At 38.6% G+C, this 24,708-nt stretch overlaps 2 protein-coding genes and 2 long non-coding RNA genes across 5 annotated transcripts in view; 3 read left to right on the top strand and 1 right to left on the bottom strand.

Moving 5' to 3' along the window:
* The window catches only part of LOC309494974, a 75,985-nt gene that overhangs the window by 27,836 nt on the left and 23,441 nt on the right, over positions 1 to 24,708 (top strand). The window lies entirely within an intron of this gene.
* On the top strand, positions 840 to 6,200 carry tekt4 (tektin 4). 2 transcript variants are annotated; one of them, XM_082164454.1, is made up of 6 exons: positions 840 to 1,512; positions 2,415 to 2,485; positions 2,607 to 2,750; positions 2,837 to 3,059; positions 3,513 to 3,667; positions 4,864 to 6,200. In XM_082164454.1, exons 1-6 carry the CDS (start codon positions 964 to 966, stop codon positions 5,075 to 5,077), a joined length of 1,356 nt encoding a protein of 451 aa, XP_082020580.1. In that variant the 5' UTR covers positions 840 to 963; the 3' UTR covers positions 5,078 to 6,200. The 2 variants fall into 2 exon arrangements, with proteins under 2 accessions (XP_082020580.1, XP_082020579.1); XM_082164453.1 differs by having other exon boundaries at positions 845 to 1,512; positions 2,837 to 3,068.
* Positions 8,426 to 21,825, bottom strand: LOC309494954 (uncharacterized protein). The gene is made up of 3 exons (XM_082164448.1): positions 21,541 to 21,825; positions 17,499 to 17,606; positions 8,426 to 13,731 (listed from the first exon to the last, which is right to left on the bottom strand). Exons 1-3 carry the CDS (start codon positions 21,686 to 21,688, stop codon positions 11,471 to 11,473), a joined length of 2,517 nt encoding a protein of 838 aa, XP_082020574.1. The 5' UTR covers positions 21,689 to 21,825; the 3' UTR covers positions 8,426 to 11,470.
* LOC309494973 lies at positions 21,844 to 23,354 on the top strand. Its single transcript, XR_014204496.1, has 2 exons — positions 21,844 to 21,971; positions 22,664 to 23,354. It is a non-coding gene; the product is annotated as an uncharacterized lncRNA (long non-coding RNA).

The following is a 24,708-nucleotide window of genomic DNA, read 5'->3' as shown; positions in this document are numbered from 1 at the left end:
TACATTGCTAGATTTTTCTATGACTAAATCATGATTTCATCACAGCTGAGTCGAGTCCCAGGCTTTCAGTTCTTTTGGGTGATGTGCACACTAAATGCATGGTTATATTTTACTCTGTCAGTTTGTAGGCTACTCAGTGCTCATAAAACTTTAATGTGATTGCCATTGTGGGAGGAAGTTTCCATTAACTCACTGTGCTGTTGTAATCTGTTTATATTAATATTACCTCCATTTGAGTCCAGCATTTCCTGGAATTAGTCAGTCATTAACGTTAGAGAGAGAGAGAGAGAGAGAGAGAGAGAGAGGGCAGCTTAGAAACAATTTACCACGTCTCCATCATCCAACTTGCAATGCTGGAAATTATTTTTTATTTGATTTGATGTGTAGAGCCTTGATTGTTCATACTAACTGAAGCCTCAACCTTTCTCATTCAGTATACATTGAGAAGTACATTGAATATGAAATATAACATCAGCTTGCCAAATCATATCTGGAGTTTAGCCTTTCTCTTATCCATTTTTGAAACTGTTTTTAGGGGAGACATAAGGAAATTATAACTTTTTATATTTCTTTTTTTATTCAGCATTACTTTAATAGCATTAAACTTTGGTTAAAATCCAAGGTCTGTGAATAACTAATTTTGAAGTCTTAAAATGGGCCTAATCTAGAAACAATGTTGGAAAAATGAAGAAATCTCTCTGTCTGTCTCTCTCTCTCTCTCTCTCTCTCTCTGTGTCTGTGTGTGTGTGTGTGTGTGTGTGTGTGTGTGTGTGTGTGTGTGTGTGTGTGTGTGTGTGTGTGTGTGTGTGTGTCAGAAAAACGCGTCCATAGAAACCGGCAGTATCCAGGCTACGGAATACAAACATTCGGCGACTTCGACTGCTACAGGAACCGATCAATCTCTTTAACAAAACGATTTTAAATACAGGCTAGTAAAAACTTTTTTTTACTTTACACCAAATTATGATGTCATCCCAAGTTTTAGTGTCGCGACCCCATTTTGACACGCGGGTAGTGGCACAGAATGGCTCACAGCCGCCGGTCACAAACCCGGAGACCACCGTTAAGGAAAACGTTTACGCGGGTACATCCACCGGTCTGGCCACCGCGGGCTACCGGAGTGCTAAATACACCCCCGAAGAGTGGCTCACCAATAACTCTGCTCTCTTAAACCGGGCCGTCGCGGACCGGGACCGGGCGGAGAATATTTGCCACGAGTCCAAAGCGCTGAAAGCGGAGACCGACGCCGGGACTTTACGCACGCAGACCGAGGGCACCAAACACCTGGGCGAGCGGCTGCAGGACATCCACCGCTGGAGATCCGAGTTGGCGCAGTTTATCGAGCGGCTGAACGCAGAAACACACCTGCTGATTGGCTCCAGGAGGCGGCTGGAAAAAGCGCTGGACGCCACGGAGATCCCCTTCGCCATCGCCACTGATAACCTGACCTGCCGAGAGAGACGCTTCGGCCCGGATCTGGTGGTGGACCCGGTGGAAGAGGAACTTCTAAAGGTATGAAAAACATACAAATAATCTAAATAGAATTATTATTTTTTTTTTGTCTAATTTTTTTATGGAAATTTGCCTTTGGCTCCTTACAAAGTGAAAATGATGTAAAATGGTCTATTTTTGTCTTTTCTTTGTTCAAGAGAATAATAAAACAATAAATACATTATTAGTAGTTCCCATGGCAGCGAACAATTTTTGGTTCCCAGGCAGAACGTAGTTTTGGGTTCTCTGAACGATCTGGGAAGGGAACGTTTCCAAAACGTGTTAGCCTATTTGTAACGTTTGTTTTTGGTAAAGAATGACTTTTTTAAAATATGAATTGTATTCGTAGACATTAAAAATGAATAATAATTATGTTACTATAACATTACAATAATTTTACCGTTGAATTAGCGGATCGACGTGCTTCTCTCTCTAATCGCTTAATATTTTTTAGCTAATTGGATTTATCCGAAAATTAAAATGCGTTTTGACTGATCAAAACCAGGTTTTAATAAACTCTATCAGCAAAAAAAAAAAAAAAAAAAAAAAAAGACATTTCAGCATAACATTATAGCCTAAAAAAAAAAAAAAATAATGCATGGAATGTTCTGGGAAGGTTCTCTTTAGGAAAAATAAATAAATAAATAAATAAATAAATAAACCTTCCAGAGAAAGTAGAACATTATTATTTGGTTCCCCCAAAAAATAACCAAATGGGAACTTTAGGGGAATGTTCTGTGTTTGCTGAGAGTCCGTTTAATTAATAAAAAATTTTTTTTTATAATTTATTTATATTATTAGTAGATGACTAGTAATAGTAGCTACTGAGTAAGGAAGATGCCATTAAACACAATCAAGATAATATTTGAACAATATATGTGGACAACAGATCCTAAAACAGTTCATTAAATGATTTTCAACAGGAGGTGGAGCTGATCAGAAGCATCCAGGCCCTGCTGAAAAAAACTCTGGATCAAACTCTCAACCAGATCAGGCTAGTTATCTAGCATTTTGTCATCATTTACTACCTTTGAGACTACAGCGCATAACTGAGATGGATTTTATTCAGATTGCAGAATGCAGATTAAAGTCATAAAACTGTTTGTGTGTGCCAGGCTGAACCGGGAGGTGACGCAGACTCTTGAGTTCGACTGGTCTGATAAACAGCAGGCCTACACCCTGGATGACCAGTGTGGACGTTATAACAACAGGAGCATGGACACACAACAGCATCCCAGCTCAGCAGTGCTGCAGGATCAGTGCGTGCCAAAACTCACAAACACAAACTGTATTGGATTCTTGACAGCATCAGTGACGGCACTCTCTCCGGTGTGTTTCTCTGTAGGGTGTGTGATGAGGAGGTGTGGCGTAAGTTTACTGTGGATAACCTCCGGCTGGCGGAGAGAGAGGAGACGGCGAGCCAGGCCCTGAGGAGGCTGTCTGAGCGGGTGCTGCAGGAGACGACTGAGGACCTGCGGGCGCAGTGTGTTACTGTAGATCAGGCTTTCATCCAGCGCTGCATGGAGCTGAGCCAGTCTAAAACACAGCTGGAGCAGCACCTGGGACAGGTAATACATGTATACAAATTATCACATACACTGTAAAAAAAAAAAAAACGGTAGCTGTGAACTTTACAGTACAAAAAGATAGAGGCATTTTAAGTTTTAACGGAACGAACATTTCAAAGTAGAATAACTGGCTGTAGCATTGTTTTTCAGAGAAACAAGTATGTGAACAGCATGTTTCCTAGATATCTGCAAACATATGGTATTTTTATCCTTTAGTACAGCCCCAAAAAAATTAAATAAAAATACAGCACCTTAAACTCAAATAATGCAATAAACATTTATTTAACAGCGTAAGATAAGAACATAAAACCCTAATGTACATAACTAATAAGAAAATCATTTTTAGATAATGTTTTACAGTGTATGATAGAGCCTATATAATCTTCACATTTCATACTTTATACAAAAACATGAAATCACTCTCTATGGTCGTTTACCGTGTGTTTGTAATAGATTCTGGATCAGATCGGGGCTCAGGAGAAGAATATATCATACTTGCAGCAAGCTTTGCATGATAAAGAAGCTCCACTCAGAGTGGCTCAATCCAGGCTGCATAACCGGACCTTCAGACCCAACATTGAGCAGTGCCGAGACCAGCCGCAACTCAGGTACAGGCACTCACTCACTTGCTCACTCACACACTCACTTACTCACACACTCACTCACTCACTCACTCACTTACTCACACACACACTCACTCACTCACTCACTTACACACACACTCACTTACTCACTCACTCTCTCTCACTTGCTCACTCACTCACTTACTTACACACACACACACACACACACACACTCACTTACTCACACACTCACTTACTTACACACACACACACACACACACACACACACACACACACACACACACACTCACTTACTCACTCACTCGCTCTCTCTCACTCACTTACTTAAACACTCACTTGCTCACTCACACACTCACTCACTCACTCACTTAAACACTCACTTGCTCACTCACACTCACTCACTCACTCCCTCCCTTACACACACTCACTTACTCACTCACTCACTAGCACACTCACTCACTCGCTCACACTCACTCACTCGCTCACACACTCGCACACTCACTCACTCACTCACTTGCACTCGCTCACTCACTCACTCGCACACTCACTCACACTCACTCACTCGCTCACTCACTCACTCGCTCACTCACTCGCACTCACTCGCTCGCTCACTCACTCACTCGCACACTCACTCGCACTCACTCACTCACTCACTCGCACACTCACTCGCCACTCACTTACTCGCTCACACTCACTCACTCACTCACACTCACTCATTCATTCGCACTCACTCACTCGCACTCGCTCGCACACTCACTCACTCGCACTCACTCTCGCACACTCACTTACTCGCTCACTCACACACACACTCACTCGCACACTCACTCGCACTCACTCACTCACTCACTCATTCGCACACACACTCACGCATTCGCACTCACTCACTCGCACTCGCTCGCTCACTCACTCGCACACTCACTCACTCGCACACTCACTCACTCGCACACTCACTCACTCGCACTCACTCACTCTCGCACACTCACTTACTCGCTCACTCACACACACACACTCACTCGCACTCACTCACTCACTCACACACACACTCTCGCACACTCACTCACTCACTCACTCAATCACTCAATCACTCACTCGCACTCACTCACTCTCGCACACTCACATACTCGCTCACTCACACACTTGCACACACACTCACTCACTCAATCACACACACACACACACTCTCCCAACACTCATGAACCGATCTGATGCGTGTTTTGTAGTCTGTTAGGTGAGGCATCAAAGCTCAGCAGTACAGTATCAGCCCTACAGCAGCAGCTGTATGAAGCACGCAAATCTTTGTCTGACCTTGAGGAGAGTCGACTGGCCCTGGAGAAAGACATCGCTTGCAAAACAAACTCTCTCCTCATCGACAGAGAGAAGTGTATGATGCACCGCACACGCTACCCTACTGTCACAGTGCTGTCTGGATACTGACACACTCTCATAACATTCCCTCCTCAACAGGAGGTCCGGGTCTGTAAGACTGTTACTTCCAGTGGCCTGCAGTGTGTGTGTGTGTGTCTTTTTTTTTTTTTATGCAATTATATATATATATATATATATATATATATATATATATATATATATATCCTCTAATCTTAAAGAAAATGCTTTTAAAGATTTTTTTCAAAAGCAATCATTCTAGTTTTAATGAGATTATTATAGTTATTAATTATCTTTATTATTTATTATTATATATTAAATGTTTTATTGTGTCATTTAAATTTGTTTCTGCATATTATAAATAAATTAAGAGTGACCAATCATACGTTTTTAGTCCTACACAAATTTACATTTAAAGGGATAGTTGGTCCAAAAATGACAAATATGTGCTTATTATTATTGTATCATTTTCTGTGTTAAATCAGGATTTGAAAGTCATTACAATAAAATAATCCCGAAATATTTCTGAAAATAACATGGACCCTTTTCACATTTCCGGGGTTCTCAGAAGCGGATGTTGTTGTAGTTGGGTAAACTTTAGTGGTGAACAGGAGATGGCAGCAAATAAAAATTTTGTATTCCCGTTTGCTCCAATATCAAAAGAAAAAAATCCATGTTAGCGTTCTGTGACTTTCCAAAGGAGGGAAAAATATCGAGATATTGATTACAGCAGTCAGAAGAGAGAAAGATGTGAAATTTGCCATTACTCCCTCAGCTGTTGTATTAAAAATACCCTCACAGCAGCGTTCATTTGTGTTTTGTAATTTACTGCCAAGGTAAATTTAACACAAAGTATAGCGTTATAATTGTATATTAAATATTTAAAAAATGATAATACTAAAAACTAGATTTGCAATGTTGATAACTGTGGAAACGTGTCATCGCCGTAAGTGAAAAGGGTCCATTAAAAAAAAATTAGCTGCCTCAATGAACTGGAATTTGTGGAAAGACAAACGGTATCAGTATGGTAGGACTAGTTTCGTCTGATGCAAATACAGACAAAACTGGTACGTACTATATAATTTGATTATATGGCTTATGCAATTTACAAGAGTAAAATACTTAAATCAGTGTTTACTAAGTATTGGGTAAATAAAGTGAGTGCTTTTAAAAATGGTGTTGTTGTTTATGTCTCTACAAGTGCATAAGAATGTTAATTCCATTCAGGAAGATTGGAACTTCAACACTGCACCTTAGATTGACACTACAGGGAACGCCATCAACATAACCGTTGTCTTACGAATGTGTGAAAACACAGCAAATGTTATTGGCCGACGATAGTCCATGAGGTCATTAGCAGAGCGCTCATGAGTATAAGAGGGCGCATGTAATGCATGTCATCAGTTGTTTAGTTTTTTTTGTCTTCAGGAACAATTTGTTTGTAAAATAGCACGTGGTGACGGCAAACTAGAAATGGAAAATCTGAGCAAGAGTTTCAGGAACTGTGTGCCTTCGTGCCCCAGGTTTCTGACTCCTAACTTCCATCAAGATGTCCCGTCTTTGGCATCATCATATCCAGCAGATAGCATGTTGCTGGTGCCATCAGGCCAGGGAGAGGTGGTTGTGGAGGGCAAGGATATCATTTGTACTGAGCCCTCTGAGCCTGCTAGCCCCGCATACGGGGAGCTGTTAGATGTTATGGCCGTGTCATAACCAGATCTGGAGAATATATATATACTGTATATATATAAAACCAAATCTGGATCTGGTATGGGTGTGAAAAACAGGAAGTAGCTCGTGGCAGACTTGACCCATTAGCCCTCACCATGAGCCTACCAATTCTTACTGAACTCCATGCAGAGATGAAGTCGTCGTAATATAAATCATATTCAGCTCGCATTTATCCATTCCAACATTCAAATTATGTGAATGTAGAGGGGTTACGAGAGCGAGGATATGTGAGGATGCCCCTGTCGAAGAGACGCTTGTCAGCTATCTCTCAAAGGGTGAATCATCCTCTCTGAAGGCGAGTCATCTTAGCATCTTTGCTCCCCTTTGATCCTTAGGGTTGATGCAGGGTGAACTGAGTATTGTAGGGCATTATACATGTATATCCCCTCTACTTAGTTTGCTTTCCTCCCAAACTACTTTTGAGTCTTTAAGCAGGGGTGTATGTTCTCCTTTGGATGGGTGGGCTTTTTAGGCCTCTAGTTGACCCTGGTTGAATATGGAAAAAGAGGATGCTAATAAGTTGAAGAAGTTTGCCTAGTTTGACAGATAACAAGGAGGGATAACAATCCCTCCTTGTTATCTGTCACTTACAATGGCAAACACTAATAAAGAAAAACTAAGCGCTGGCTATAGCAGGTCCTAGATTAAAGTTTTACCTAAAGTAGGGTTCGAGCTGACTACCCCAGTATTCTGAGGTCTTTAAGTAGTGTTAAGCTCCCCTGTGGGATGAGCCTCTACTGTGCCTGAGGCTCTTGGAGGAGCAGCAACATTGAAGGTCGTAGCAGCTGCGGTTTTAGAGCCTTGCATGCTCTCTTTGGTGAGCTACTCTTTAGGACCTTAGGGTTGAGTAAGGTGTTTATTCCCTCCCCAACTGTGTTGGCTCTTAAAGTAGGGTCCTTCGCTCCCCTTTAAAGCTCAAGTTTATCTATCTTGTTATTCTGCGCTCTTTCTTTAAAATAAGTTCACATAGCTGAGCCAGTTATTCTTTAGAGCTCTGCTCTTGGGCCCGGCATATGGACTGCAAGGGAGGAAGGTTGTAAAGGCCGAGACTTCCCTTGTTATAAGAGCATAGAAGCTTGGATATCGTATATAATTGGCAGTGTTTAAGTTACGCTTCGAAAGGGAACATCTCAGGTAACGACTGTAACCATGGTTCTTAGAAGGGGAATGAGACGGCGTCTTGTTGTCATGCCTTAGGCCTACCTCCGTGTCTCATTCAGACAATAGAGTTGAACAGTTGAACATTAGTATAACAGGCGCCCTCTTATACTAATGGCACTCCACTAATGACGTCATGAACTGTCGTTGACCAATTAAATTGGTCATTTTCACATGATGCCCTTATGTGTTTCATTGTGACTGGATAATATGATTTTGATGGCTGTCTTCAGTGAATAGTGAGTGTTTACTTGTGTGTTTACAGTTTAAACAATGATTATGGGCTTTGTCTATATAGGGACAATGGTCAATAAATCTGCAAAATGCATTCATGGAAGAGAAAATACTGTACCACAATGCCAAAGTATAGTTTGACTTATTTAATTTGACTTGCACATTATTACAGGGTTCTTGCAGGTTTCAGCAAGTCAAATTTAAGACCTTTTTAAGACATTTTAAGACCATAAAGTTTGAAATTTAAGACCTACACGACGCATTGCCAAAAAAAAATTCTAATCAAAGAATTCATTTTATTTCAATGAATTAAGTAATTGAAAAAACATTAATTTAATTTACAGATAAAACAATCACATTAGTAACCTTCCACACCCAACAACGTGTGTCAGAATCAGAATCAGATATAGGGTAAACGTACCTATTAAGCTCAAGTACCCATTAAGCACACTACCATCTTGGAGCTCAGATTATAAAAAGAAACAGCAATGTATTATCCTATTTGATGTATTAACCAATTGATGTGTTTGTTACTACATACCTCCTAAAATTTTAAACCAATCAGACCATTGCACACTGAGATATGTGTATCCATGTGTTCACACTGTCTGGTGGTCATTTTGAAAGCTGTCTGAAAACTTTCACCAGAAGAGGAGCCCCTCAAATGTGCATTTTTTATATGTTTAAGCCTTTATTTTGTCTAAGTACATCTACTTATTGCAAAATTAAGAGATTAATGTTTAGACTTTTGCATATTATAACCTGGAACCTGGATGTGGGAAATAATTACAGTTAGATCTAAAAGATAGTTTTAGCAACATAGCCCAGATGCTACGAACATAGCCAGCTTACTAGCTGTATAAGATTGTGTGCTACACTAATATATTACTTCACAGGCATTAATGGCTTGTACTTTTAAATCCATAATATTATCATTTTACATTTTATTGATAGTCTGTGGTTTTAAACTGTTGTAATTTTTAAAGAATTCATATTAATGTTAGGTGAGCTTAAAGGGTGCACTACTGACAATCACACAGCTTCAGTGTGACATCAATTTAAAAAAGCATTTCATAGATATTGTCAATAATAGTTGTTCATATTAAAATTTGTATAAACTTAATACATTACCTAGAATATTAATTTAGCTAAATATTTTCCTTTAAATTTCATTTAATATTTATTAATTAAAAATTGTTTTTGCTCCAATTAAGCACAGTGTGCTCCCTTTAAGCTCATCCACATTGAACGTCTATGTAAATACTTCATAATCAGACTTTAAATATTAACTGATGGTTGTCACTATGTTAATCTTCAAAAAAATTATTAATAAACTTATTTTCACAGTCTTAAGATGACAAAAGCTAGACGAAATGTTGCAATGAGTTTGAATGACACGTCACTATGAATAGGATAGGCTACCTGATCAAACTGAATGCCTTGTTGCTTGATTTTAGTCTTGTGATTGACTCTGTACCTTCAAATAATACTTTTTTCAATTATTCCTTAAAAAAGTTGTTTAAAATAAACAAGAATTTTTAATAAAACTTGTTGTGAGCTTATTGGGAACAGGGGTGTGCTTAAAGGGTACAAAACATACCCATTAAGCACAGCCAGACTTTTTATATTTAATCATGTACATCTTAATTGAAATACTTTTGTCATTTAAAATAAAATGAAATATTATAGTGTGAGAGATTAATATTTTATTTTAAAATAACTTATTGTACTAAAACCAATATCTTATGCACTAAAAATGTCTCAATGTAGATTTTGGTGAGCTTAATAGGTACGTTTACCCTATTATTTATTTATAGAAAATTGTACTATGCATATTACTGTAAAAAAACACATAATTAGTTGATTTTAGTTGATCATAGTTGATCATAACTAGAGATGAAAGGGCATGAACATTTCATTTCAATGATTATAGTGACAAAAACGACCACGGTTATCACAGAATCCTGTTCAAAAAGTACTATTACTACACAATGTCGAAAACCAGAAAATAACAAATAAAATTAGCATCAATATGCACTTTTTGTTTACATAAACATTAAAATAATACCATTGAAAATGATAGCCAGATTTTAAAAGTGTCTTGCAACATGTGATATACTAACATGTACAAGTTCAAATAAAGTTTAGACAAAAAAGTGTTTTTATAAAAAGATAAACCTCACATATTTCAGACTTTAAATCATTTTTTATAAAAAGATAAATTACTGACATTTACAATGCACTTTAGCTTATCTTTTATTATTAATAGTAAAATTCGGTCGGATTTTCCTGTGGCGTCTGTCGTTGCTATGCAACCATGCACTGCGCTCTCCACAATGACAAAGAAGTTTTAGTGGCTAATGGATTCCCACCGGTGAGAAACGCTTGCTGTAGCTCTGCTTCAAGATTTATTTCCGGAGAAGAGAAAAACACCTGTAGTGTTTGGGTGCACCCGCATCCTTCCAGTTGAGTGAGCTTTCAATGTTGTTACGGAAAGGGGCGAAGCTGATTGGTTGGTTCTTGTCACATGACCTGCGGTGCGTTTGCGGCATTCTGAAGAGGTGAGATTTCTTTTATCTCGCTGCGCCTGGAAAAAAACGAGTGCGTCGCTTCAATTATGAGCGCGCGTCCGCATTTGAACGAACTTGAGCGCGCAAAAGATGCGATATGTGAACGACCTGTTGGCGAGACCTTTTTTAGACCTGACTAAATGAAATTTAAGACCACGGATGAAAATCTGCCCGTTTTTAAGACATTTTAAGGCCTTAAATTTAAAGTTCAGAATTTTAGACTTTTTAAGACCCCGCGGGAACCCTGTTATTAAATCGTGAATGTTTTGTTTTTTTGCACAGCAGTATTACAAGGTAAGGTTACAGCATCAGAAAAGCATATTATATAATATACAGTATATATATATATATATATATATATATATACACACACACACACACACACACACATATATATATATATATATATATATATACACACACACACATATGTATATATATATATATATATATATATATATATATATATATATATACACACACAACAAAATAAATAAACATACAGGGTAAATAAATCATGACTGACTAAATTGCATTGATGGCAATGCTACTCAAATGGCTGACTGTTAGATATAGACAATTCTTTAAATAAATAATCAAGATTATGACAAAAGTTGCTGCAATTAGTGTTGGCTATGGTACTCCACTTAGGTCTACTCTCGTTGCATCAAATGTTTCTGTTTACAATGTGTTTTACCTGGTGTCCTAACCAAACTGTCTGATTGCCTTCTTTTCAGTCATGGCCTCCTAATCATTTAAACAGATTGACCACATCTCTTTCCTCTGATAGCTGGTGGGTGTCCGGGTAAGCTATGACTGCCTTCGTATCACTTGGATAGATGTTGCATTCAGGTGGCGGTAGAGGAGATTCCACTATTTTGTCGATAGGTTTCCATCCAATGTGAATTCTCATGTGAATTTTAAGGCTTTGTTTCACTGTGAAACTCTTTCCACACTCAGAACAGACAAAGGGCTTCTCTCCAGTGTGACTTCTCATGTGACTTTGAAGGTGTCCTTGTTGCATGAAACTCTTTCCACATTCAGAGCAGGAGAACGGCTTCTCTCCGGTGTGAATTCTTACGTGTCTCTCAAGGCTTTGTTTCACTGTGAACCTCAATATACAATAAGGGCAGGTGAAAGGTTTCTCTCCAGTGTGGATTTTCATGTGTCTCTCAAGGGTGCTGTTCATTGTGAAACTCTTTCCACACACAGAGCAGGTGAAAGGCTTCTCTCCAGTGTGAATTCTCATGTGATTTTGAAGGTGTCCATGCTGCGTGAAACTCTTTCCACACTCAGAGCAAATGAAATGCTTCTCTTCGGTGTGAGTACTCATGTGTATCTTAAGGCTCCTTCTCACTGTAAAACTCTTTCCACACTGAGAACAGATGAAAGGCTTCGCTCCAGTGTGAATTCTCATATGAATGTTAAGCTTTTGTTTCTCTATGAAGCTCATTCCACACTGAGAGCAGGTGAACGGCCTCTCTCCAGTGTGAATTCTCATGTGTCTCTCAAGGACATGTTTCAATGTGAAACTCTTCATACAATAAGAGCAGATGAAAGGCTTCTGTCCAGTGTGAATTTTCATGTGAATTTGAAGTTGTCCTTGTTGCATGAAACTCCTTCCACACAGAAAGCAGGAAAATGGCTTCTCGCCGGTGTGAATTCTCATGTGACTCTCAAGGTTACTCTTCACAGTGAAACTCTTTCCACATTGAGAGCAGGAGAAAGGCTTCTCTCCAGTGTGAATTCTCATGTGACATTTCAGCTGTCCTTGTTGTTTGAAACTTTTACCACATTGAGGGCAGGAGAAAGGTTTTTCTCCAGTGTGAATTCTCATGTGAATTAGAAGTTGCCGTTGTTCCATGAAACTGTTTCCACACTGAGAGCAGATGAAGGGCTTCACTCCAGTGTGAATTCTCATGTGACTCTCAAGGTGTTGTTTTACTGTGTAACTCCTTGCACACTGGGTGCAGGCAAAAGGTTTCTCTCCAGTGTGAATGCTCATGTGTCTCTTAAGGCTCTGGTTTACTCTGAAACACTTTCCACATTGAGGACAGGTAAAAGGTTTCTCTCCGGTGTGAATTGTCATATGCATTTTAAGCTTTTGCATCTCTATGAAGCCCATCCCACACTCAGAGCAGGTGAACGGCTTCTCCCCAGTGTGAATTCTCATGTGTCTGTCAAGGCTTTGTTTAAAAATGAAACTCTTTCCACACTGAGAGCAGATGAAAGGTTGCTCTCCAGTGTGTATTCTCATGTGAATATTAAGCTGTTGTTTCTCTATGAAGCCCATCCCACACCCAGAGCAGATAAAAGGCTTCTCTCCAGTATGAATTCTAATGTGTCGCTCAAGGCTTTGTTTCAATGTGAAACTCTTTTCGCACTGAGGGCATGTGAAAGGCTTCTCTCCAGTGTGAATTCTCATGTGACTCTCAAGGCTTTGTTTCACTTTGAAACTCTTTCCACACTGAGAACAGGAGAAAGGCTTCTCTCCAGTGTGAACTCTCATGTGACGTTTCCGCTGTCCGTGTTGTGTGAAACTCTTTCCACATTGAGGGCAAGGGAAAGGCTTCTCCCCAGTGTGAATTCTGGTGTGAATTATTAGTTGTCGTTGATCTATGAAACTCCTTCCACACTCAGAGCAGGAGAAAGGCTTCTCTCCAGTGTGAATTTTCATGTGATGTGTCAGCTTTCCTTGTTGTGTGAAACTCTTTCCACACTGAGAACATGTGTAAGGCTTCTCCCCAGTGTGAACCCTCATGTGAATAATAAGCTTGTGTTTTTCTATGAAGTTCTTTCCACACTCAGAGCAGGAGAAAGGCTTCTCTCCAGTGTGAATTTTCATGTGACGTGTCAGCTGTCCTTGTTGTGTGAAACTCTTTCCGCACTGAGAGCAGTTGAACGGCTTCTCTCCAGTATGAATTCTCATGTGCTTCTTTAGACTTACTTGTTCGGTGAAACACACCCCACATTGATGGCAAGTGACAGAATCTTCTTTCAGTTCCTTCAGATCTAAAACAAACATTGAAAGATTGATGTTAAAAGTCAATTCAAGGGCAGCAAAGATGAGATAGCCAACGTAATAGATGTGCACCCCAAACAATAAATTAAGATGAACATTGCTCAAATCCAATTGAAACTGAACATTTTATACAAAGTTGTAGACCTGTTACAATGTATCTTGATTCATTACAAATGAACGTTTTGGGTTACTTGACTGTAACCCTGTTTCCTGAAAAAGTGTGAATGAGATGCTGCGCTTGATTCAGCGCTCTGAGAACACTTTCTTGTGTGACCGGCTGTGAATATACACTATTACTAAAAGTATGGGACACCCCTCCAAATCATTGAATTCAGGCGTTCCAATCACTTCCATGGCCACAGTTGTTTAAAATCAAGCTCCTAGGCATGCAGACTGCTTTTACAAACATTTGTGAAGGAATGGGTCGCTCTCAGGTTGCCACCTGTGCAATAAGTCCATTCATCAAATTTCCTCACTACTAAATATTCCACGATCAACTGTTAGTGGTATTATAACAAAGTGGAAGCAATTGGGAAAAACAGCAACTCAGCAACAAAGTGGTAGGCCACGTAAAATCACAGAACGGGGTCAGTGCATGCTGAGGTGCACAGTGCGCAGAAGTTGCCAACTTTCTGCAGAGTCAATAGCTACAGACCTCCAGACTTCGTGTGGCCTTCAGATTAGCTCAAGAACAGTGCGTATAGAGCTTCATGGAATGGGTTTCCATGGCCGAGCAGCTGCATCCAAGCCTTACATCACCAAATGCAATGCAAAGCGTCGGATGCAGTGGTGTAAAGCACGCCACCACTGGACTCGTGTGGAGACGTGTTTTCTTGAGTGACGAATCACGTTTCTCTGTCTGGCAATCCAATGGACAGGGTATGGTCTGGGTTTGGCGGTTGCCAGGAGAGCGGTACTTGCTTGACTGCATTGTGCCAAGTGTAAAGTTTGGTGGAGGGGGGATTATGGTGTGGGAACAGTTTGGGGATGGCCCCTTCCTGTTCCAACATGACTGCGCACCAGTGCACAAAGCAAGGTCCATAAAGACATGGATGAGCGAGTTGGTGTGGAGGAACTTGACTGGCCTGCACAGAGTCCTGACCTCAACCCGATAGAACACCTTTGGGAATAATTAGAGCGGAGACTGCGAGCCAGGCCTTATCGTTCAACATCAGTGCCTGACCTCACAAATGCACTTCTAGAGGAATGGTCAAAAATTCCCATATAAACACCTTAACCTTGTGGAAAGCTTTCCCAGAAGAGTTCAAGATGGTATAGCTGCAAAGGGTGGGCCAACTCAATATTAAACCCTACGGATTAAGAATGGGATGTCATTCAAGTTCATGTGCATGTAGGCCTAAAGGCAGACGTCCCGAAACTTTTGGCAAAATAGTGTAGATAGCAATTTGAACTTGAGCGCCTTGACTGAGAAGTTCAAGCCTTGATGATCTAAAATCGGATGCAACCCCCCATCCTTCTTGGGAACCAGGAGGTATCTGCTGTAGCAATCTGACTCTTTCTCTGGAAGGGGAACATGTTCTAGGACCAGAAGAGATTGCAGCTCTTGTGACAGTAAATGCGCCTCCTCCGGCTTCATGGTAGTGGAGACCATGCCGCTGAAATGCGGAGGACGGCGAACTAATTGGATTCTGTAACCTTTTTCTACTGTCCTTAGAACCCAACCTTAGTACATTTCGACCCCAGAGGTGGCGGGGATGGTACAGAGGTTTCATGGGGGTGTCGGGAACAGGTGGGTAGATTTATGGCGCTTTTCCACTGCATGGTACGGCTCGGTACGGTTCGACGCGGCGCGGAACGGTTCGGCTCGCTTCGCTTTTCTTGCACCTGAGACCTGCTGTCAGATTCTCTAAAATGGAGAGTGACTCACAGGGTCGCAAGACGACGTAAAGTACATGCATCTGATGAGCTTTATCGAGTTGATGTCAATAGCGCGCGCTCTCTGTAGGCATATTCATATTTTGCCGCTATGTGAAAAAATCTAGCAAAATGCGCCAACGCGTTTGTCGACCCCAGAGGATTAACTTAGCCTAACCATAAATTGTGATTAAAATATATATGATCACTCACATCAAGACGCCGCTGTGGTGGTGGAGTCCATGCAGGAGGAGCAGCGTTTGGCACTGTGTCGCTTTTCAGCGCGAGCTGTGTGGAGAAGCCCATTTCCACCTCTATTGCGTTTCAAAAGCAATTCCGCGTAAAATGCAGGTTTCACACTCACGGTCTTCCAGGCCAAGTGCATGCAACCACTGTCGCCTAATTTACAAGTCTGCTGGAAAGCTATGCAGTCCAACAGTGATGTTGCAACCAGCAACACTACACCTACGTATCCTCCTGACCTGTGATAAATCTACGCTAGCTCATCATACCAAGGGCGTGGTGAGCTCGTACCAGGGGCGTGGTGAGCTGGAACCTGCTTACGTCACATAGTACCGCTTACGTCACGTAGTACCGCTAACATCCAATAGGAAAATTCAACTGCAGTAGCCACCGTTCAACCTGAAGAGGGCAGCACTCAGACGTTTTTACACCATATATTGTAGAATTAAAACACTTTATACCCAAATGTCAAAAAAGTTACTCGAATCAATGAACAGCACTAATAAAGCCCCATTCTTACAGATCATTTACTAAAAAAAGTTGGTTTAGGGTTTAGTTACCCTTTAATAAAAACATTGTACAATGTTGTATTGTACAACAATACAACATTGTCTTCAACACACTTTTTGCAACAATTTCTTGTAATGCCATTTTCAAAAAAAAAAAAAATAATCCAACATATACTATTTTTATTTTATTTATTATAAACTTTAATTGATGTTCTTGTTACCCGGTTTCTCTGACCTGGTTTACCTGAGTTCAATGCTTTTATCTGCCACTAAATATATGTATTAGAACAAAACAAAATTCAATGGGAACAATTTAGTAAAATGTTGCATTATGTGAATAAACATTTATTGATGCTAAATATTATGCAAAATAATAACCTAAAAAAAAAAACATTAGGAAACGTTCTGTATGAGCGATTTTTAGGTTATTTAAAAATAATCTCCCTGCAATGTTCTGGTTCTAATGTTAGGGGAATTTTCTGTGTTTGCTGGGTATGAGGCTTTTAAGAAAACCTTTGGATTATATTGAAAATGCTGGATCTCATGCTGTAGAATGAACCACAAGGCTGCTGTTATCAATAACTTAAATATAACTCAGAAATTAGACACTAAATGAGCTCGGTGATTCAGGTCAAATGATTAGGCTATTATGTGAAAACATAACCAACCCCACCTGATCACCTTTTCTCTTTGCTTGTCTGGCTGATTTAACTCAGTAACAACTCAGTTATAGCAGCACACACATAATCTGATATTAAAAACGAAAGGGGCGAAAGCCCAAGTAAAGCAAACACCGATCTCCATAATGGTGACTTAAAACTGTGATTTTCTCCTTTGGTGATTCTGCTTGTTTAACATCAGGTATCTTCAATAATGGTCAATCATCACTCAATTAACTCAACTTTAATGTGAACACTTTAACACTATTGAGTGTGGTCTAAAATAAACTACCAGGATAGTTAATTTAACACTGGATGTTTTGTTGTGGACATGAGAACATCACCTATTTAGGTTTAGGCATAAATCATTTGATACATTTGGCTTTTTATTAGTCACGATTAACAATAAACAGAATTAACAAATTATTTTAATAGATTTGTTACATTGTAAGTGACAAATAACAGTCTTACTCGGTGTTTTATTCTTCCACTCTTGCATAGGTGTCGTCTGGCAGGTTTTCGTCTTCACATCTGGTGCCTGTGTGGTCTGGTTGTTTTCAGGCTGCTCCATCTTTATCACTAGGAAATGTTCGATGCAGTTTATTTCATCAGTATCCATCAGTCAGGTTTCATTCAATCTATTCTCTAACAGATATTCTACAACCAAAATTGATTTGGTTTGAAATCAGTGATTTGGCGTTCAAAACGCTGCTTGAATAAGCTTCGCGACGTTAGCGAATCCATGGCTTGGAGTGCTCGTCAAACTGGCCAAATCACGTGATCGTTACGTCATATACTATGTGTTCGCCGCTAGGAGGCGTTAATCTGCAGAACCAGAGCCATTTAAGATCCATATTATAAGATCTCTGACTGAACCCATGAACCAGTGTGTATTGATATGATTTTACCTGATCTCGGTTCAGTTTTATAATTTAGGTTCTAACCTGCAAACATAAGCAGAAGGGCAAAATGGAGAGTGATATTTAATTGGACCCATTAGCCAAGCTCTCCCAGGAAATAAACAAAAACAATACCAATTAATAAAAGAATACAAATGATACATACTTCATATTAATGCCATTTAATGATTTTTAGATTATATTTAATAGATTATACACTTTCAAAACATTTGCTATTGGTTTGTAATGTCATTATAGCCTACATGTTTGGGCTGTATTCTTGTTGCATTTACATTGTGTTGACCAGCAGGAGTCTCCAGCGTAAGGTGTTTTCAGCACTTAATCTGTACAATATGGATAAGAAAAGGATTTTATTCAGAGATCTGAATAATCTCATTAGCAAATGCATAATCTTGCTTTTAGTCCATCCCAAAAATGAAAATGCTGTCCTCATTTTGCTAATAAACTATTTATGATTCACGCACCTCTGTGAGTCTATGCTATCCTTACACATACATGGCATTAGAACACTGTCATTTTATTTTAAGTCTATCTTTGTAAAACATGACACTAAAATAAGCATGAAATATTTCTAAAAATTGACATTTAAGAAAAAAAAAAACTTAATTTTATTTAAGCAGTGACAGGAGCAGACTCACATTGGCATCGGTGAAAAAGCAACTGGTATTGCTTTAGTAAGTATTTTCTTTTTCCAAAAGATCTCTCAAATCAAGGAGTTCCAGATGCCAAAAAGCAGACTTTATTGTTTCAACAAAGCCTGTGCCAGCTAAACATCTAACAATCTCAACTGCAGTTGTGCTCTTTACCAATGATTGTGCACACAGGTACTTTCCACTTATATAGTTTATGGATATGATAAGACATGCACGGTTGAGTGACACACAGGATGTACACCTGTGAAAACCCTTGCGCCAGGTCTAAAATATAAACACAGGGAAAGTTATGTCAATTAATTGGTCAGGCAAATAATGATGGAGCTTCATGAAAACAACCAGACCACAGCAGATGTGGAGACGAAAACATGCCAGTCATCACCGAGGCAAGAATGGACGAATGAAGGACCGTGTAAGGTTTTTTTTTCTTTTCGTTTTTTTTAAAAAACACAAATGCTGGGTTCAGCCTGTTGGGTAATTTTATTGGATTATTCTTAATATTTTTTACCCGTGTGCTGAATAGTTATTCTGTAACTCAGCTGCTGGATCATTTTTACTGTCAATACGAATGATGAACCTCCTCACATACCAACTCTCATTATTGTTCCCCGGTTTCTCTGACCTGGTTTACCTGAGTTCAATGCTTTTATCTGCCACTAAATATATGTATTAGAACAAAACAAAATTCAATGGGAACAATTTAGTAAAATGTTGCATTATGTGAATAAACATTTATTGATGCTAAATATTATGCAAAATAATAACCTAAAAAAAAACACATTAGGAAACGTTCTGTATGAGCGATTTTTAGGTTATTTAAAAATAATCTCCCTGCAATGTTCTGGTTCTAATGTTAGGGGAATTTTCTGTGTTTGCTGGGTATGAGGCTTTTAAGAAAACCTTTGGATTATATTGAAAATGCTGGATCTCATGCTGTAGAATGAACCACAAGGCTGCTGTTATCAATAACTTAAATATAACTCAGAAATTAGACACTAAATGAGCTCGGTGATTCAGGTCAAATGATTAGGCTATTATGTGAAAACATAACCAACCCCACTTGATCACCTTTTCTCTTTGCTTGTCTGGCTGATTTAACTCAGTAACAACTCAGTTATAGCAGCACACACATAATCTGATATTAAAAACGAAAGGGGCGAAAGCCCAAGTAAAGCAAACACCGATCTCCATAATGGTGACTTAAAACTGTGATTTTCTCCTTTGGTGATTCTGCTTGTTTAACATCAGGTATCTTCAATAATGGTCAATCATCACTCAATTAACTCAACTTTAATGTGAACACTTTAACACTCTTGAGTGTGGTCTAAAATAAACTACCAGGATAGTTAATTTAACACTGGATGTTTTGTTGTGGACATGAGAACATCACCTATTTAGGTTTAGGCATAAATCATTTGATACATTTGGCTTTTTATTAGTCACGATCAGTGTTGGGCAAGTTACTTCGAAACTGTAATGCGTTATTTATTACTTGTTACTGTCATTTCAAAGTAATTTGTTACATTACAATATTACTGTATTTAAAATGTAAGGCATTACACTACTATTGCATTACTTTTAAGTTACTCTCACCAAAATAACTGCAAATATGAATTTGGCAATCTAAATGTAGCGTATGATGCTCAATTAGCTCATTACACATCCAGTAGAAGGTGATGTGGTATCCGACTGAGCTTGGACCCATAAGAAATTTTACCATGATGTACTATAGTACATACCATGGTATACCATAGTAGTACCATGGTACCTTACATCTAACCATGGTACATACTATATAGTACTTCAGATATTATCATGGTACCATGGTACATTGCATGGTACTGTAGATGTTACTATGGTACATAGTATGGTACCTCAGATATAACCATGGTACATACTTTATAGTACTTCAGATATTATCATGGTACCATGATAATATCTGAAGTACTATACTGTACAGTATGTTACTATGGTACATAGTATGGTACCTCAGATTTACCATGGTACATGCCCTAGTACCTCAGAAATAACCATGGTACATTCTGCCGTACATATTACCATGGTACATACTACCTCAGATATAACCATGGTACCTCAAATATTACCATGGTACTTTGCATGGACGCATGGTACAGACATCTTTTTACTTTAAGCCCGGGGTAAACTTTAGGCTTAAACTTTAGCAAAAATAAAAATAACTAATGAATAATAACTAAGCCAAATATTTTTATTTTATTTTAATTATTATTGTGAGTGACTGCAGTATAGTGTGGGCATAGGCCATTTGGTCTATGAACGAGTCATAGATCTCCAAAATCAGTTTTAAATGTATAATTTAATATTAATGAGATTTTTATTTAAGTAATGTTCTAATTCTAGATGTTTGTAAATGCTGCATGATTTTGACGTGGTCTAATCAATTGCCGTGCGCGTGAACTTTGAACATTCATGTCGCTTTCAAACACTGGAGCGGCCGCGGTGCAGAGTTGCCATGGAAACGGCGCTGGACCACTGCGACTGGTAAGCAGGAAATTCCCTCTCTCGCTGTTGAGAATGTACTATCCGCTGCAGGCTCACTCATCTCGGCTCTGTCTGATTAACGTACAGGAAGTGAAACATTTTGCGCGGACGTTTCTCCTCTGCTGATCTCGCGGTGATTTTGGCGAATTTGTATGAAGAAAAAAAAAACTACCACTTTATTCCAGGTTAACTAACAATGCTTGTAACGCGCGTTACTGACATTTGTACCGAGTAAAATATTACTTTTTTCCCCCCAGTAATGCCTTACATTACCGCGTTACAGCAAAAAGCAATGCATTACAGTAATTAATTACTTTTGTAACGCGTTACTCCCAACACTGGTCACGATTAACAATAAACAGAATTAACAAATTATTTTAATAGATTTGTTACATTGTAAGTGACAAATAACAGTCTTACTCGGTGTTTTATTCTTCCACTCTTGCATAGGTGTCGTCTGGCAGGTTTTCGTCTTCACATCTGGTGCCTGTGTGGTCTGGTTGTTTTCAGGCTGCTCCATCTTTATCACTAGGAAATGTTCGATGCAGTTTATTTCATCAGTATCCATCAGTCAGGTTTCATTCAATCTATTCTCTAACAGATATTCTACAACCAAAATTGATTTGGTTTGAAATCAGTGATTTGGCGTTCAAAACGCTGCTTGAATAAGCTTCGCGACGTTTGCGAATCCATGGCTTGGAGTGCTCGTCAAAGTGAGTAAGGGGAGGCTGCAGACCTGGAGCCGGTAGATATACGCCCCAAGCAGTTTTACGCCCCTGGCAGTTTTACGCCCCTGCTGTTCCTGATGCGTCCAGTAGGGGGAGGCTGTACATTGACACGAATTGATTGAGGTATAATAAATAATCCGCTAAAGTTATTGTTGTTTAGCAATGATGCAACATTTATTATTTATAAACGAATAGCTTGATAGAGCTAGGTAGATATCAATTCATTTATTTATATCAATGGATAGGTCTATCATTTATTTCGAGAGACAAAAAGTTCTGGACGGTCAGGTTGATGTTCTGTCTGGCTTAAATTTATAAGTTATAGCTTACCACGTGTAAGTTTAGCTGCCCCTAGTCTTCTCTACTCACTTTCAAAATTAATTTTCTTTTGAATGTTCTTTTGTTGCCCGTCTTTATCTTGCCTCTTCTGGTAAGACTCCTTTACTCCTTTCTGGTTTGAGTTGTTTCTTATAAAATGAGATCTAACTATCTCATTTATATCTAAATATACATTTTTCTTAAAATAGCGTACTGATCTGGATTAAAATGTAGGCTGTGTGCACTTAAAGTGGGATTTTTCTTTGCCAAGTAACTTGCATGATGCATCCCAGTGTGTTTGCTTTAGCTATGGAAATCTCTCTCTCTCTCTCTCTCTCTCTCTCTCTCTCTCTCTCTCTCGAAACTTTTATAAACTATAAACACCCATCTCTTTTTTAACTGCATTCCAAACCAATAGCTTCTCTAGTAAATAAATGACTTACAGAGACATACAAGGACATGTTTTTAATGTCATTTTTTAAATTTTCTCTGCACAGTCCATCATCAGTGGCCAAAAGAAATCAAAGTGTCTTGACACTTTTTCCAAAAGTGTTCCACCAACAAGTACCTGTGCCATTGTACTTTGAAGATCAGGAGCAAATTGATGCAATCCACACTCATCTGACATAAATTCTGGGCAACACACACACACACACACACACTGTGACTAGATCAAATTCACCATGGATGTCCTTTTTATATTTTTTTAAAGTTTAGCTTTTTTTAATGAAATACACACATGAAATGCAAATTAAAAAGGCAGTTTGTGTTCTCGTAACACTTTCTTTTATGTGGTCTGTGACTCATGGGGTCAGTGATTCTGCAGGGTCTCCAATAAGTATTATAGTTTATCTCAGTTGCTTTGGTGCATTTCTCAGATCACACCTGAAATCACATCATCTTTCACTTGTGCACATCATAAAAGCAATTTCTCATTTTATACAAATTGCAAATGCTTTGGTACATTCATGCAATTGATAATGTACAACTGTCTGCTGTTTCCTACATTATCAACTCTTTATGTCTTGTTGATCAAAATATAGGCCTATTATACTATTTCTCTGTTGAATTGTCATACTCCTCAAAACATCTAGGCATTAGTTCCTTGCATAAGTCATTAAATGCAAAATGGCTGACTAGTTGTCATAAACTGTTAAGCATGTTTTCAATACATTTCTATTACACTTTATTTTGTAAATGTGTCCTGAATTGATGAATTGCGGAGGTGTATTTAGAATTTCACTAATGAAGGAAAAAATGAATTGATATAATGAATAATGATGAAATGTGCAAAAGCAACTGTGATAAAAAATTAAGGATTCAGGAATTTTATACAAAATTTAACAGTGAGTCCTGCTGCTTTTGAATTTGACAAAATAAAATTCACCATGGATGTCCTTTTTACATTTGTTTGTTTAATTTTATTAAAAATTTTTATCAGTGAGCAGAAGCACTTTGACAGGAGGATAGAAAAACAGTTAAAGCAGAGTGGCAAGCCATAGGGGAGTCATCATAATTCATAAATGGTGTTGATAAATAATGTTTTTGTGAACAAAAATATTGTCTCTTTCTTATAAATGGCCCTTGGAATTTTAGAAAAGGGATAAATTGTGTTTGTCTTCATAAAATGCTATGAAGGACACTGTTTTGTAGCTGTATGATGACTAAGTGAATAGTACAGCAGATATTTAATCCAGGATCCATATGATTACACGGTGCTGTATGTCTAATGGGCTAAATATGTTTAATATCTAATTGTAACTTTATATAAATTCACAACAACATATTTCACTCAGTCTCCTGTATAAAAACATACAGTGAATATTCTATTATTATTAATTAGTATTATTATTATTACTATTTATTCAATATTAATGTATTCAATATTCAATTAACTATTCTATAGTAGGTCATATATCATTACTTGTCATCTGATCCAACTATGTGTGTTATTTTTTAATTCATGAAAACAAATAGTCTTCTGTATAGGCTGAGTGAAGCCCAACCTAATATCTAGAGATATTTTAATCCATAGTGCAGTGCAGATTTATACTAAAACGTTTAATATTTAAATTAACAAAAACCACAAATTCGGGCAAAATCTATGAACTGGACGGTTATTATTGTGTAAGTTTTGAGCATCGATTTAATGGTGTTATTTCGCAGCATATCCCCCTACTGGACGCATCAGGAACAGCAGGGGCGTAAAACTGCTTGGGGCGTATATCTACCGGCTCCAGGTCTGCAGCCTCCCCATATAGGTCAAACTGGCCAAATCACGTGATCGTTACGTCATATACTATGTGTTCGCCGCTAGGAGGCGTTAATCTGCAGAACCAGAGCCATTTAAGATCCATATTATAAGATCTCTGACTGAACCCATGAACCAGTGTGTATTGATATGATTTTACCTGATCTCGGTTCAGTTTTATAATTTAGGTTCTAACCTGCAAACATAAGCAGAAGGGCAAAATGGAGAGTGATATTTAATTGGACCCATTAGCCAAGCTCTCCCAGGAAATAAACAAAAACAATACCAATT

Source organism: Leuciscus leuciscus, assembly GCF_965113295.1.
Source record: "Leuciscus leuciscus genome assembly, chromosome: 3".
NCBI classification, from domain to species: Eukaryota; Metazoa; Chordata; class Actinopteri; order Cypriniformes; family Leuciscidae; genus Leuciscus; species Leuciscus leuciscus.
This window is presented reverse-complemented; position numbering and strand designations above follow the sequence as displayed.

Coding starts and splice junctions, on each gene's coding strand:
- tekt4 (XM_082164453.1), top strand. CDS start 964: ATGATGTCATCCCAAGTTTTAGTGTCGCGACCCCATTTTGACACGCGG. Junction 2,486..2,606: donor CAAACTCTCAACCAGATCAG/GCTAGTTATCTA, acceptor TGTGTGTGCCAG/GCTGAACCGGGAGGTGACGC. Junction 3,668..4,863: donor CGAGACCAGCCGCAACTCAG/GTACAGGCACTC, acceptor CGTGTTTTGTAG/TCTGTTAGGTGAGGCATCAA.
- LOC309494954 (XM_082164448.1), bottom strand. CDS start 21,688: ATGGATACTGATGAAATAAACTGCATCGAACATTTCCTAGTGATAAAG. Junction 17,607..21,540: donor GTGGAAGAATAAAACACCGA/GTAAGACTGTTA, acceptor AACATTTCCTAG/TGATAAAGATGGAGCAGCCT. Junction 13,732..17,498: donor GTGGAAGAATAAAACACCGA/GTAAGACTGTTA, acceptor TGTTTGTTTTAG/ATCTGAAGGAACTGAAAGAA.